The following is a 16,473-nucleotide window of genomic DNA, read 5'->3' as shown; positions in this document are numbered from 1 at the left end:
AGAGAGAGCAAGCAATCTTCAGAAGCTGCATGTAATACCAGCACACAGAAGGCAGAGGCAGGAGGATTGCCTTGAGTTAAAGGCTACAAGGCTTTATTCAAGGCCAGCCTGGAATACGGAGTAAAACCCTGTTTAAAACTGTGTTAGGTTTGCTTATGTGTCACTAATGTTTTATCTATCTACGGATAGGCCCATCGTGCATGCCTAGGACCTGGGGGGGGGGGGTCCTGAGGAGGAGTCCAGTCCCCTAGAACTGAAGTTAGGGAAAATGTGAGCTGCCATCTGAGTGCTGGGAACCAAACCCAGGTGCAAGAGCGACACGTGCTCTTCACTGCTGAACAATCTCTCCAGCCCCGTGAGACCCTGTCTTAAATGTGGAAATAAAAGCTTGACCCGCATGCAAAGATGCCGGTCTCCAAGCCTGGAAACTTGTTTTCAATCTCTGGGACCCACATGATAACTCTTCTTTTGACTTCCATACCCCTAATGCACAAATTTCACTAATTAATCAAGACAACAAATAATAATACAAATAAATGAACCATTTCTGAAGCCGGATGTGGTGGCTCTTGTCTTTGGTCCTAGTACTTGGGAGTCAGAGGCTGGCAGTTTGGGGCCATCCTGATCTACATACATAGAGAATTCTAGGCCAGCCAGGGCAATATAATAAGACCCTGTTTTTAAACAAACCCAGTGCAAAGTTCTGGTGCCTGCGTGGTGGTGGTCCCAGCATTCAGCAGGTCAGAGCCAGCCTGGACTACACAGTGAATCACTGTCTCTAAACCGAAGGTTTGCCATGCGGATAAACGACCAAGCGTTAGCCTCACAGGCGGAAGGCCCCGGAACCCGTCCCCTCCACTGCCGGACTAAGCATACAAGTCTGCACTCGGTTTCACTGCTGTTGCTCTCCACTGGCCCAGCGCTCCCCTACATTCCGGCCATCCAGGACCACTTGACCGCTGCCTCGCACAAGCTGTCTCTTTCCAAAAACCCATCTCTTTCCCATCAACCCTTCGATCACCTTTGACCTTCCTCTAATAAAATTTGCTAATGTACTGTATTTTACTTGTTGCCCTCTGTCACTGCGTTTCTAAAGGAAATCTAGGAATCGTGTCATTCGTCCATTACACACGTCATCGTAGGTGTGCAGTGCATCCCTGGCAATTAAACATGAGGCAGATAAGAGTCGTCTCCTAAGAGAAAACGTCAACGCCATTCATTTTTGTAATCATGTTTTTACTGAAATTTAAAGGCTATGTTCTTTTAGTTACCCAGAACTTTCTGTGAAAGTCTACCAGCTATATGGCAGAGTACCTATCTTTAATAACCTGAAGGTGTGATCTGGGTGTGGAGGCGCACACCTTTAATCTCAGCACTCAGGAGGCAGAGGCAATCAGATTTCTGAGTTCGAGGCCAGTCAGTCTACAGATTCGAGTTCTAGGATAGCCTGGGCTACACGGAGAAACCCTGTCTTTAAAAGCAAACAAAAATATTTTTTATTTTATAATTTCAGGGAAGAAAAATGAAAATAGAAAATATGTGAGACAGTTCAGTAGAAAAAAAAAAATCCTGTACTTGGATTCTGCCCCTTCATTAGGCCACATATAAGCAGAGGCAGGAGGATTGCCTTGCCTTGAACTATGAAAACAGCCTTTCTGGGCAAAGTTTTGCCATAGGACATTGGGAACACCTTCAGCTAGAAATATTTTTAATACCTGCCATGTATCAGATACTTGGCTGTGCACCTGAATGAAAACAGCTGCCATGTCTTCTTCAGAGGGCTGCTGTGGAGGCCAGATGAGACAGTGCAAAGGAAAATGAATGAATCTGCTAGCTTTCTGCTTCTGTTTTGTACTGTCATGTAATATCTCCAACAGTCTTTATCTTCAGAGGGTAAATACCCTCTGCTAAAAAAATGTACATTGATTTTACTTGTAGCAAATTTTGAAACAAAGAGGTATTTGGCCCACACCCCACTTCACAGAAGCCCTCTCTAGCCACGCTGTTATTCTTTGCATAAATATTCAGTTAACACAAGTTTTTCTTTGTTGGTAGTTATCGTCTATTGTGTAACAGGTTATATTCGGAAACTTAGAACTTTACAAGCCTTTATTACCTCACAATTTCTGTGGCTTGGCCTTCCTGGTTCAGCCAGCCATCTTTGGTTAAGGCTTTTCATGCAGTTGTGGTGAAGCTGGCAGCTAGAGACTCTGACCTCATTTGTGAGATGAACTGAAGACCAGCTTCCAAGCTCTTACTCTCGTGGTTGCTGGCCAGCCTCTCCATGCAGTCCTCTCCCAGAGCTGTCTGTCTGTCAGTGTGTGCTTTGCTCAGACTGTGTCTTTCTAAATCTCAGCCATGGAAGCTCTCCCCTCCCCCACAGTCCCTCAGAAAGCGACCACACCTGGAGGTACACCTTTAAAGATGCGGTTCAGTTAAAATGAAGCTATCCCCTGGGTGCTCAGCCCTTCTGCCCTCTGGAAGAGGAAACCCTAGGCCCATGTGCTCACTGAGGAAAGACCGTGTGAGGGCTGGGGACTAGAGAGAAGCCAAACCTATCAGTACCCTGATCTTGGACCCCCAGAGCTGTGAGAGAAGTGAGGTTATCTGTGTCCCTCCCGGCATGTATTTTGATATGGTGGCCCTGACAAACTAATAAAGCTGCTGTTGGGTCAGTGGCATGGTGAGAAAGCCCCTAGGGCACAAGCCACAGGCTGTTTATAACTTAATCTTGGCAGCAGCAGCCTGTAACTTAACTGTCTGTTGTCTGTCTTAGAGTGAGCCATTCAGTCCTGTCCACGCTGGAGGCAAATGCCAGGAGGCAGGATCATCACAGGACCTCCTGCAGGCTGCCGGTCACAGTGGGTTTGTTCTCATGTGTGCTTCGTAAAGAACATTAAAGAGATGGTCAGTTCGGAGATGAATTTACACCGCAGATTCTATTTACCAAGCACTTGGTTGGGCACCCTGACTGGCTTAATCTATAGGCGACAGAACCATCCTGTGAAATGAAGATTATGTTGGAGAAGAGCCAGAACTCTGGCTGGCAAGACAAGGTCTGAGGGTGGAAAAGAGCACCTGTAGGGTAGGGTGAGGATCAACAATTGAATGGCCCCCTCAGTCCAAGTCTCAATAAGGTGATCCTCAGGCCAGGAATCCATGTCAGCACGGGCGTCAGGGAGAGACACAGGAAAAGCAGTGTTAGAAAAGCTTAGGCAAACTCAGAATGTCACATACGGAGAGTGGAAAGAAATGGATAGCTTTACGGTGGAACTGCATAGACTCTTCTCGGCTGCTAGAGCTGAGGTCAGCAGAGGTTAGGGAACTGCCCTGATTAGTGTCTGGTCTGTAGACACGGAGGGCCATAAGTGAGGTTAGGTTAGAGATGGGCCTGCAACGTGCCGTAATCCCCAGCAAGCTGAGACAGTTTAGGATAGCCAGTGAAGAGTGATAAAAATGATTAAGGGGCTGGGTGGATTAGTTTGGGTGACGAACGTAAAACAGCAGACACATCCCAGAGCCTTTATGACTTACAGGAAGAGGTTTGCAGGGGAAGGGTTGGTGATTGTTGAAGCCCAGCTTTCATTCAGAGGATCTGGAGGACATCTGCCGAGTGACAGCAAGCGGACATCTGATGACCCAGCAAAGACACCAGGTTCCCAGTGACTGTAGCCATTGTCAGCATGGCTGCCTCATGCCCATCTAAGCGCAGCGTCCATGTGGCAAAGCTGTCATTGTTCCCAACTGAGGTTAAACTTCTCTTTCCCATGTTCTTGAGGGGCACTAATACGGAGCCAGGCCATCCTCTCTTTCCCTTTCAGAGGGTCCCGAGAAACAGCACTTTCCTTTTTGAGCTGCGGCTCTTGTGGACTCTTCTGGGTCAGTCTCAGTTGTCAGGGAGGAAGAGGCTGTTTCCTGTTGTCTCCCAGTTGCAGGATGACAAGATGATAAACTGGTCCTAGGAGGCCATTTTACTTTACAAAGAGCTGTGGAACCCAAGAGTGAGCTCCCAGACCCCACTTACAGAGATGTCTTGAGATTTGTATATGCATTACCTAAGGAGTGTTCTTGACCAAGATATTTCTATGAATAAGGAACAATTTCCGAGATACACTGTTAAGTGAAAAATGGAAGAAGAGCAGAAAGCAAAGCACAGTGTAGGTCGTGCTCCTGTTTGTATGTTGACTGTCCTGAGAAAGACAGGTATGTGTGGTCACAGGTCAGAACCAGGCAGCTGCCCGCCTGGGAGATGGAAGCCCCAGAGCCTAGTGTGGAAGACACACACTTGAACTTTGGGCCTTTTTTTTTTTTTTTTTTTCCATTTACGTTTTTTAATCACATTTATGTATTTTGTGTGTATCCAGGCACACGTGTATTTCTATGGAGTTTGTGGGAGTCAGTTTTCTCCATCTACTACATAGAATCCAAAAATGGAACTGAGGTCATCAGGCTTGGAGGCAGGCTTCCTCACCCGCTGAGCCGTCTCAGGCTCCTGCTTTATTTCAGTTTGATTGTTAGTTTGTCTTAATGCATACATGGATTGGTTTTAAATATATATTTTTTAATTAATTTATTTATTTATGTTTTGTTTTTTTTTTTAAGGAAAGGTCTAGGGACCAAGGATATGACTCAGTGGGTAAGAGCACTTGCTGTGAAAGCAGAAGGGCCTGAGTTTGGACCGTCAGCACTTACCTACAAGCCAGGCCTGACCACACAGGCCTCTGATCCCTGTTGGGTAGGCAGATCCCAGCCTGCCAAAACAGCTTTTCAGGTTCAGCGAAAGACCTGCCTCAAAAAGTGAACAATGACAAAGACAACACTTAACGCCCTCTTCTGATAGCCACACATTCACACATGCGAACATCCATGAAACTCCCACACACATACCTCAACACAAAGAAAAGGAAAAACCTTGGAAGAATGAAATTCAAGTTACTGTGAACAACCTTGGAACTCAGCGTGTCCCTGAGCCCGTGTTGTTAAGCATATGCTCAAAGGCTATTACATACAAAATCTTAAATTTATGCACACAGTTTTAAATGGGTTTTTTGTTTGTTTGTTTTTTGTATTTGACTATTTTTGCCAGTCTGTGTGTATGTGCACCATACACATGCCTGATGTCAGTGGAATTCAGAAGGCATCAGATCCTCTAGACTAGAGTTACAATCCTCAACAAGAGCAACTTAAGAACTATCTCTCCAGCCCCAAAATAACTTTCAAATATGAATCCCAAGATTGATTTTCTACCAGATACCAACTTACACTTTGTATAGCAAAGACTAGAATGGTCCTTTTCTTGAAGAGGTGCTGCAGTCAGTTATTCTAGCTCCTTCTCTGTTTTCCTTCTTTGTGCTTTCTAGTTTATTCTTCGTCGAGATTTTAGTTTGTCCCTTCTCTCAGTCAGTCCTGACGTCTGAGTCTCCACTAGTGCTGTCTAGAATACATTTTGTTGCAAGTATCTGAACCTAACTCACAATAACCATGAAAGGAGTTTGGCTCATGTTAATGGCGAGTCCTTATGCTGTCTATATTAGTTCATTTTCTCATTGCTGTGATACATTACCTGACACAAGCAAAGATTTGTGTTTTGGTCCATGGTTGAGAGGACACAGTCCTTCATGGTGGGGAAGGTGTGGTGGGGCTCATGCCAGTAAGAGTGTGGCTTGGGACTCCTCACATCTCCCTGGGCCAGAAGCAGGGCCAGCTTATAAAGTGCCAGGCCTACCCTGCCCTTCACCCTGTGACCTACTTCCTCAGCAAGGCCCCACTTCCAGATGGTTCCAGAACCTCCCATTACAGTACCACCAGGTACAGACCAAGTGTTCAAACATGTGAGCCTGTGGTGGACACTTCACATCCAAATTATCATAGGGGTCTAGAACTAAGCGTGTTGGGATATTCTGCCTCATGCCTCCTGTCCCCCCCCCCCCACACACACACACACACTTCATCCTTTTTCATTCCTGTCACAGCCTCATTGACCTCCCTGGTCCTTCCTTTCTGTGGCTTCATCTGTGTGGAAACATCAGGGAGTTTATGTGGCTTGAACAGCTCCAGCCTTTATTCTTCACAGCCAGAGACCAAAAAGGATGGGAATTTTTGCTCATTCTACTGAAGGGGACCCGTCTCTCAAGGCAGCACCAGAGGCTTGGTTCACATGGCAAGGCCACCTCTTGAAGCAGTTGCTGTGGTCAAGGAGGTGTGGATTTGGGCCAAGTATGGGTCACTTGCCAGCTTGCCACTCGTCCAGGGAGTATGGAACTACTATTTCCAGTCTGGCCAGAATAACCTAGTTGACATCAGTGGAAGGGAATGGGGCACTTTCCCAAAGGGGCTGAAACCGTAAGCAAGTGGGAGGAGCCACAGAGCAGGGTAAACCAGTAAAGTCCTCTAGGTTCCACTTCTGACTTCTTAAAGTCCATACAGGTGTAGGTTTTAGGTAAGATAATACAAGCAATACGCATTTGTTGTTATGCCTGGAGCCAGATGGGTTTATTTGCCACTTGGCCTGTGTTCAGTACGCAGTACACTGGTCTCAAGCACATTCACATCAGGAAACTGGCTCCACCCTCCATCTGCAGCCTTTCATCTTGCAATGCTGCAGCTCTATCCCTATTAAATGACTCCCTTTACACCGACTCTGCCATTCTGCTTTCTGTCTCTAGAGGTTTCAATAGACGCCTGAAACAAGTGGGAACATGCATTATTGACCTTCTGTGACTGTTACTTCACTTAACATAATGTTCTTTAGGGTTCATCTGGGCTGTGACTTGCGTCAGAGTCTCCTTCCTGTTGAAGGCTGAATAATACTTCATTGTGTGAATGTGCTAGTTTTGTCTGTCGTCTGTTCATCCAGCAGTGGACGCTTGGGTTGCTGTCACCTTTTAGCTGTTGTGTTTAATGTCGCTGTGAGCGTAGCCATACAGTTATCTTCTCATTCTCTGCACTCGTTTCTTTTGCATCTATATGGAGGATGACGTTGTAGTTCTATTTTTAAGGTTTTTGAGAGGACCATTTCTGTTGCTGTCCACAGAGACTGTACCCTTTTACCTTTCCACCAACAGTACCCAAGAATCCTCTCTCCCGTCTTCACCAATACTTGTTGTTTTCTAAAAGCCTCCTTATGCACCCTACTGTGTCCTTATGGCATTTTCATATGTGCATATAATGCATTTTGATCATATTCACTCCCCATGGTGCTCAGACACAATACTCCTTGAGTTTCCACTGATGTCCTTCTCAACTAGTGTCCCCTCTACTTTTGTGTCCCTTTTTGTGTGGGGAGACCAGTGAGTCTCAGTACAGGAGCATGGGTGAGGGGTTGCCTCCAGGCACTCTCCTGATGACTGTGACCTCCCTTTCAGTGCTTTTGAATTCAGCTGTGGTAACTGAGCTATTGTGCCACTGGCAGCATCTGCCTTGTGAAGGATAGGGCAGGCCTAGCCTGGAGCATCCTTCAGCACCCTCTTTCCAAAGAGTAAAGCTATGGGTGGACAAACTCCCAAGGAAAGACTGTGAGGAAGAACAGCACAGGGTGGAGAAGGAACCCTGGGGGAGCCCAGCAGGTAGCCCTGTAGACATCTGAGTAGTTTAGACCCCAGAAGTGCCTGGCATAGGGACAGCTGAGCTCAGATAATGGGACAGGTGCCTTTTTTTTAATTGTCTGGGAACAGTTTTTTATTTGGATTATTTCCTTGTGACTCATGCTCCATAGAACCCCTTTGAATGGACAGAACACTGTCATGTAGTAACGCTGACGTTTGTCAAGTTTCTTCTGCATTACAGAGGAAGAACGTAAGCACAGGGACTGTGGTTTGTCAGCGTTTATTCGTGCACATCCCAGCTGCTCAGGGTGATGGCTTGGGATTGCTGGAGGCTGTCTTTAGGGAAGCTCAGAACATGAGTTCTGGCCCTCTGGTGCCTGGGAACTTAGCCTCTTTAGCACATGCCATCTCCTTCCACTTCTGGACTAGAATACACCGCTCCTCTCAGCCTCCTCTAAATTGTTAAAGAATTTGATGATTCATTCGTGAGAACAGTGGTTTGTTTTTTTTTACTTTGTGCTTTGGTTAGTTTGGTTGCTGGCTTGTTGTTTGAGAACAGTCTCACTAAGTAGTGAAGGCTTGAACTCATTATGCAGCCCAGGCTGTCGGAGAGCTCAGGGTGAACCTCCCATCTTAGACCCCAAGCCCAGGGATTACGGCCACGGATCACCCTGCCTGAGTTCACAGCAATAGAGTTTAAACTATGAGTCATGACCTAGCGGTGATGGGTCAACTAGTGGGTCGCATTTAGGTTCATGAGAACCAGTCTGGTAGCATCATAGTGGTTATTTGAATTCAGTTGTGGTATAAGCCAGCCACCAATACAAAGTTGGAATTTTTGTTTGCTTTACCGGGGAGAGCTGGCCTAACAGTTGCCAGCACGAATAGGGTCACAACCATCAGCTGCCCCAACCCTAGTGGAAGAAAATGGAATCAAGCAAGCAACTACCAGGGGTCCTGTATAATAAAGTACTAAGGAGCCAGGTGTGGTGTTGCAGGCCTTTAATCCCAGCATTTGGGAGGCAGAAGTAGGAGGATCTCTGTGAGTTCCTCTGGGAGGCCAGTGTGGTTTACAAAGTGAGTCCAGGGCAGCCAGGGCTGCACAGAGAAACCCTGCTGGAAAAAAAAAAAAAAGTACTAAGGCTTCTATTGAAGTCATAACTTGCGTATTCCATGACCATTTAAGATTTTTTTTTTTTTTTTTTTTTTACTGTACACTGCAGTACTAAAGCAGGTTAAAGGCCACCTAGGTCTCTATGTTTCCTTCTGAACTTCCTTGGGCAGTTGGAACTCTGCTTTGCTGGTCTTCAGGGACAGAGCTGTGCCCAGTTGAAAGAGTCATAAACAGCAAAACTAAGATTCTGGGCCCACTTTTGAAATGGCTCAATGGGTAAAGGCGCTTGCCCACCAAGCTCGGTGACCTGATCTCAGGGTACAAGCTGAGCTGACCCCCTCAGTCTGCTCTGACCCCCACGTGACTGCGACATACGAATACACGCAAAAGTGAGCGTGAAGAAAAAGTTTTAGTCAGATTAAACACCCCTCTCCATCACAGAATGGTGACAAGGGGATCAGAAGCCTTTCATAAGTAATTATTCTCACAATGATTATTTTACAATTATATTACAATTTCTTTTTGAGATAGGGTTTCATTTGTGCAGCCCTGGCCAGCCTGAAACTCACAGAAATCCACCTGCCTCTGCCTCCCAAGTGCTGAAATTAAAGCCACCACCACACCCAGCTCCACATCTAAATTTGTATATATAGACAGAAATAATCAGATATACTTAGGTAGATTGTACTTCAAAACTGGCACCATAGTCACATCACAGAATTAGAACTGAAGTTTAATTTAGATCAGCAATGCAGTATTTAACTTTCCATAAAAGGGTAGAGATTAAATATCCTCATGCATGTCCCCTCAAAAAAGTGGCCTTCCCTCTGGATATCACTGCTTACATTCAGTAACAGGAAGCAGTATTCCACTGAGCCACATTGGAAAATGGTCCAAAGACCTGTTTCTGTACTCTGATGTTATCTTATCAGTACATTTATGCGCTTGCCCTATTAAGAAAATGAACCTCAATATTAAAACTATATAGGTTAGTCAATATCAAGCATGTTTTCAAAAAATATATGTGTTTTTTCTAGAAGAATAATTAGCCTGGTACAGTGCTACACATCTATAATACTGACTCAGGGAAGTTGAAACAGGATCAAGAGTTCAAGGCCAGCCTGGGCAAAGACTTTGTCTCAAATAAAAAGGCTTATTGTATTAAAAACAATAACAGTAGTTCCTTAAAATATCTTTATACTAAAAAGTATTCTCTCGTTTGCAAATAGAACATATTAGAGCTAATGTTGGTGTTGACATCTATGGCTTAGACCAAGTGCCTTCATTGTTCATTCACAATTAAAAGGGGTTCCGGGAGGGCTTGGGGGTTAGAGCCAGCGCTGGTCGGCAGCCCATGCCCCAAGGCTGCCTCTCCACTACCCCGGGGCTGACTGAGCTCCGAGCAAACCCTGGCAGCTGTGTCGCCCGGGCAGGGTTTCATGACACGGATCTGATATTCCTGTGTGCCGGTGTTGTTCATTCCTCCAGGCTGGAACTGTGCCCGGGAAGGTGAGGGGCAGAGCATGGCCCTCGCTCCAGCTGTCCCTTTCTGCAAGTGTCACTCAGGATATAAATAGGTGGATTAATTCACTTCCCTTCCCATCAAACTAGAATGATTCCAGAGGAGACTACCAGGGCCACTTTGACCAGTTGGAAAGGCTTTAGGGACTGACCTAAAAGATAAAGATATTTACATTTAAATAAATTTTTTTAAAAATATGCGCCCCATAAAATGGGCATGGTAGTGTGTGCTTATAAATTCCCATCATTTGGGAGGAACAGGCAGGAGGGTCAGAAATGTAAGGTCATCTTCAGCTTGGTATAACAAGTTCAGAGCTAGCCTAGGATACATAAGACTGTTTCAAAATACTTTTTTTTTTTTTTTTTAAGCCATGCATGGTGGTACAAGCCTTTAATCCCAACACTTGAGAGCAGAGGTCAGCCTAGTCTACATAGCAAGTTCCAGGACAGGCAGGGCTGCACAGAGAAACCTTATCTCAAAAATAATACAAAAAAATAAATAAATGAAAATTTCATCCAGTTTTAGGTTCATGGTTCAGGCTTCAGCCTTCCCTCATAGCATAGAAGTTACAATTTTTCCTTTCCTAAGCTTGTGAGTCACATGAGCTCATGGTAAATGGTCGTCTTTCTCCTTCAGCCAGCTGCTGAACTGGCCTTGGGAGCCAAGGTCTGGGTCTAGGTATGGTCTTGGCACACCAGCGTTTTGCTGTTGGCACAAATCTGCTTTGCAGCGTTAGCTGGGGGTCTTCTGCTAAGCTGCTGTGGACCATCTCCCCCGCTTCCCAACAGTAAGCTATTTACCAAGCAGATACTTAATTGACAGAATGGTGTAGGGGGCCAGTCACAGCAGAAGCCCCAGCAGCCTATGGGAGAGTCCAGGCCGAGGCCAGAAACAGAGCCAGCCAGTGCTGCAGTCCAGGCACTGTGCCTCCTGGAGGGCAAGAACCAGAGCTGCCCCTGCCTCCGCAGTGTTCTCCGTCAGGGGAGGCGTCATAGTGCCCTTGTGGCAAGTCATGGTGCCTTAGGAGTGCTCCATGTGTGTGGCCATAAGCGGAAGCTGGATGGGAACAGAAAAGCAGGCTGAAGAAGAGCCGGGTTTACGGAAGTGGTTTGCATGCACATCCCTCAGTGTGCACTGAGGGCCCGTTCCAAGTGTGCGTGTTGACTGGCAAAACCCGGCAGGAAGAGACTGCATCTGCCAACTAGCACCAAGTCCACAGGTCTGCGTAGAGTCGAGCGCAGGACTGCAGCAGCCCGGGGGTAACTTCAAAGGACAACCTGCAAGAGTCAGTCCCCTCCTTCCGCCTGGCGGGTCCCAGTGAGCCAACTCGGGTGTCAGACACGGCCACAAGCACCGGTACTCACTGGGCCATCTTGCTGGCCCTAAAGGAACCTTCTTTAACCCAATTCTCAAATAGTACCCATAGGCAAAACTCGGAGAAATGTGATGTCACAGCTTAAAATAATAGAACAGTTCAGGAGCCAGCCCCGTGAGCAAAAGCTGACAAAACAGGAGATGCTAGATCTGCAGAGACCAAGGTACTGCCATCACCAAGTGATGCAAAGTGAATACTTGCATAGCCAGAGAAAATGGAGGGACTTAAAAAGAGAGAGAGAGAAAGAACAGTAGATTAGAATTGTGACAAACACATTTTCAAGAGCTAAGTCTAACGATCAGTGGGTGGGCCTAATGGCAGATTAGACTCAGCCAAGGTCAAGACTTAACGCACTCAGAAGTGTGCTTAGAGACCAAAGAAACAGAGAGAGAGAGAGAAGGAAAACCAACTGAGAAGGCCAAATAGATTTGTAAGTGGAGTTCTGGAAAGAAAAAGTGGGAAGGGACAGTATCTGGGAAGATATGGCTGGAATGTCTCAGAACTGACGCATGCTGTGGCAGGGACCCTGTCCTCCTTTAAAATACTAAAGACAAAGCTGCCAGGGAGAGCAAGATTCCTCTCTTAAAAGACAAGGGGCAAGGAGCAAGAGAGCTGACAGGGACCTATGGCCTTCACCACGTGCACCTAAACACAGGCACGATTGAGGAGAATGAGTACCGACACGCCACATGCCTTGAAAGTTAAGCAAACAATAGGAAGATGACCATGAGGAACTTTCTGCTGATCATTTTATTCATTCATTCATTCTTACAGTGCCAGGGATCAACCTCGGGTTCCCACCACTCATGTTGGGAGGCTTACCACCATCTGTGATCCCAACCCCAGTGGGAATCTGATGTCTCTGGACACGTGCTCATACCCCTCCCCCACGAACATCCTTAATTATGAATCTTTTTAAAAGAGAGAACTATTTACTAAGCCTATTTTAAATTAAAAGCAGTCATGGAAAGGATAAATTCGGTGCAGTGGGAAAGAAGTGGGAATGTCTAACTGGTTACCCGAGCACTTTTTCTGGGTGAGGAGTATGTAACAGGAAATGAGGTCGGGGTGGGGACATAGCTCACAACCTGGCACATACTCGGATCACAAAGGCACATGTGGAACCCTTTTACACACAGTTCGAAAACTGCTGGTGCTTCTTAGACCCTGAGCTCCAAAAAGGTGACCACGTTTAGTCTCTTCTGCTTATAAACCAGTAGGGTGTGTTTGCTTATTTGTTTGTTTTGGATGGAGGAGTCTAACTCTGTTGTTGCCAAGGCTGCCTTTGAACTCCTGGACTGAGGTGATCCTCCTGCCTCAGCATCCTGTGTGGCTAGGACTACCAAAGAGTTATCACTGAGCCTAATGAGGAGGAATGAAACTATGTTCATGTTTCTGGGCTTCATCTGTGGTTCCAGCTGCTCTGGAGACTGCAGCAGCGCGGTTGCTTGAGCTTCGGAGTTCAGGGTCAGCCTGGGCGACACATAAGACCCAGTCTCTTTAAAGAGTAGTTAAGTAAATGAGTAAATGTTTTTACTCCCCCCACACATAAAAAGTCAAAGTCACCCAGAAGCAGCAGTGACGGAACAACACAGATGTTGCAGGGTGGCTTTGAGCAGAGGGTAAAGGTAAAGAGCTGTGTGCTCTGGGTGAGCTTCCTTTCTTGGGGACAGCCCTTCTTTGTTGTCAGCTCCTGCTGTAGAGTAGGAACTTCCCTTCAGTCACTAATGACTCTCGACACTCTTTTCCAGATCCTACTCACACTGACAGATGAACCAGAGACTCGGGAAGAAGAACCTGCTGCGCACTCCTAGGAGCTTGACGGAGGCTCAGCCTCCACGGTGCTGCGAGGGGTCTATAGTATTTTTTTGCTGCCTCAGAGTCCCCAAGGCCTTCAAGCAGAAGTGACAGTAGATGATCGCCATCAGCCAAACCAGACTTTGACTAGTACAACAGGGAAACAGATCCTCTGGGTTTGGATGGAACTTGGCAGTGGGGACTCTCGCCTGATTGCGTCGTGTCCCCGTCAGAGTGTGCCTTTCCCTGCCCTTCCTCTCCCCCACCCTGCTAGGCCCCCCCTGTCCCTCCTCCTGCTGCTCTCAGATGATATAAAAGAGGCTCTTTGGCTATTTGCATCTGGCTTTCGCTTCTTTTCCAGATTGAAATATTAAGTTTGTTTTATTTTGTACAAGCTTCAGATCCCAACATTATCCACCAAACTTGAACTTCCCTTTTCTGAGAGTGTGGGGGAGGGGAGCCAACAGCACTGGTTCCCCAGAGTGGCAACTGCCGTGATACAGGCGCCTTTTGGAATTACTGACTTCTAAGATTAATAAAGTAATTCAATTTTTCTTTCCTTTTTTTTTTTTTTTCCATTCACTAATTTCCCAACAACCAATATTCACAATCAGGGCTAAAATGGAACCAACTTTTCATTTTGTTTCCTCTTTCTTTGTTGGACAGTTTTTATTTTAGAATGGGAGCTATCAAGAAACTTTGAGCGGATGGTGGGGCCAGGCTAGTTCCCAGAGCAGCCCGCTCCCACACAGGAATAGTGTGCGCTCCCCACTCCCTGCTTGTCGTCCAGCAGACTTAATCATTGTGGTCCTGCAGGAGGATGTGAATGTGCCCAGTTGCACCCCGCCTCCCCCATAGTTCCTCTGGGTGACTGCAGCACACAGTAGGTCTTCCCTCTGGTGTCTGCTGAGAGTCGGGCTTTCAAGACAGCCCCAGTGTTGAAATCCAAACAGAAAAAAATGACGCCCAAGAAGACAGACAGGGGTTCTGTGTGGTGGTTCATGCCTGACATCCCAGCATTGAGGGAGGCAGGCTGAGACACCAGGCTGGGCTGTTCTACATAGTGAGTGCGCTAGCAGCCTGGAGGACAGAGTCCCTGAGACCTGTCTCAACAAACTGAAGAAGAGAAGAGGGAGGAAGATGAAGATAGAAAGGGGAGACTTTGTTGTTTCATCGGTGCTTGGATCGGATTCAGGCACAGCCGAGGATGAGGACTCTCAAGAGCAGTGAGCAAGAGGTTTTCCATGTAGTCCTGGGACCATCAGAATGACCACTTGATTTGAGTTGGTTAAGGAGACAAATTCTGATTCCTCCATAGTGCCCCTTCTATATGGAGAGCTGGACAAAAGGTTCCAGGAGTTCTCCACATGCAAATCTTGGAAAAGGGGAGTAAGAGGGCATGGGTGTAGGGGGAGAACTTTGAGAACAGCTCTAGCGATTGGTCTAGCCCTAAGCAACCAATTGTACTGAGTCCTCAAGCTCCATTCTCTCTGCCCACTCGGGGCTAAGGCCAAGCTCCAGTCTTGCCTTGCCTAGCGCTTCCAAGTTGTTCTTTCTGGTACTGGGCTATAAACCAGGTGGGATTGCTCTAGCTCCCTCCTCAAAACAAGCGTGCACTTTTGGAGACAATGGCCCAGGCGGCCCTACCACGTGTGAGCACCTAGGGAAAGGGAAAGCCGGACTCCAGGCCTTCACATGTCAAGGAGACACCTGCTACTTGACGGGTAGTGTCTAATGTGAAAACAATCATGATGTGTTCATTGAGATCGCTTCAAAAAAAAAAAAAAAAACACATCTAGATGCCCTGGTTCAAACTTGTAGCAGGAGGACCCTGGGAGGCAGGATAAAAGGGACAGAAGATTGTATTCCCCACATTCGTTTTGGTGCTAGAAAGGACCTGTGATGCAGAACACGGCTTCCCCAGAAATAATTTATGTAGGCAGCGTGGACTCTACCCCAGTGGAAAACACACATTTTAGGCTGCAGCCTAAAATCATATGCTATTTTTGTTTGTTCTTTTAACTTTGTGTGTGGGTGTTTTGACTGCATGCACCTCTGAGTGCCATGTTTGCCTGGTGCCCATGGAAGCCAGAGGAGGACTTCAGATCTTCTGGAACATGAGTTACACACAGTGGGCGCTGGGAATCAGACAGTGATCTTCCAGAAGAGTGACCAGTTCTCTCTCTGAGCCATTTCCTAAGCCCCAAATTTGTACTGGACACAGGAGGTTATCCTCTCACCTGCTTAAGTTTAAGGATAACTGTCACAGTTAATGGACTGTAGTACTGGCCAGGCATGGTGGCACACACCTTTAATTGCAGCACTGGAGAGGCAGGCGAATCTTCGTGTGTTGGAGGCCAGCCTGGTCTACAAAGAAAGTTCTAGGACAGCCAGGGCTATACAGAGAAACCCTGTCTCAGAAGAAGAGGAGGAGGAAGAGGAGGAAAGAAAAAAGGAAGGAAGGAGGGAGGGAGGAAGGAAGGGAGGAAGAAAGGAAGGAAGGAAGGAGGGAAGGAAGGAAGGAAGGAAGGAAGGAAGGAAGGAAGGAAGGAAGGAAAGGAAGGAAGGAAGGAAAGATAGATCATGGTATGTGGTGGCTCTCCCCTTTAATTCCAGCACTGAGGAGGCAGAGGCATTCAAAGACCCACTTGGTCTGCATAGTGGGTTCCAGGACAGCCAGAGCTACAGAGTAAGAACCTGTCTCAAAAGTAAAATAAAATAGACAGGTAGATACAGCGGCTACCCCATGGATGGCATGCTGGCATATTGCTCCCTCCATAGCACGCACATGTGAACCCAAACACACAACCAGAGCACTTCCACAGCCAGGATTTCAGTCCACACACACACACATACACACGGTGTGTGCATATGTCCCTCAACCCGCAGACTTCAGCTTCAGTCAGACGTCTGCCTGTGCCTCCGTGGACACGCTGGAGGCTGGCGGCTTTCAGGAGCTTAAGAGCACGGGCTGCCTTGCTCTGCTGGCTCCCTGCAGAGACGACTGCAGACGAATGCCAAGCCATCGTGGAATTCTGCATTGCCCTGGATCCTTTGCCTCTAAAGAGGCCCACCATCTGGCTCCGATAACAGAATTTGCCTCGTTAGGGGCCATTTGCTG

General features: G+C 46.9%; 1 protein-coding gene across 9 annotated transcripts in view; it reads left to right on the top strand.

Moving 5' to 3' along the window:
* Ttll5 (tubulin tyrosine ligase like 5) overlaps positions 1 to 13,878 on the top strand; it is a 247,553-nt gene extending 233,675 nt beyond the window's left edge. For 4 of the 9 annotated variants that reach the window (XM_055592889.1, XM_055592892.1, XM_055592890.1 and 1 more), the window contains one exon: positions 13,307 to 13,878. Coding sequence is in view for 7 of the 9 variants with exons in the window: in XM_055592890.1 (XP_055448865.1) it covers positions 13,307 to 13,329 (23 nt within the window). In the remaining 2 variants the exon portion in view is untranslated. Of the gene's footprint in view, positions 1 to 789; positions 1,029 to 13,306 lie in introns of those variants that run through there. The other 5 variants (XM_055592894.1, XM_055592893.1, XM_055592887.1 and 2 more) reach the window with 2 other exon arrangements.
* The last annotated feature ends 2,595 nt before the right edge of the window (positions 13,879 to 16,473 follow it).

This window comes from Psammomys obesus, unplaced genomic scaffold (assembly GCF_907164565.1).
Source record: "Psammomys obesus unplaced genomic scaffold, mPsaObe1.curated_primary_1811, whole genome shotgun sequence".
Lineage (NCBI taxonomy): Eukaryota > Metazoa > Chordata > Mammalia > Rodentia > Muridae > Psammomys > Psammomys obesus.
The sequence above is the reverse complement of the archived record's forward strand: the minus strand, read 5'-3'. Positions and strand labels throughout refer to the sequence as shown.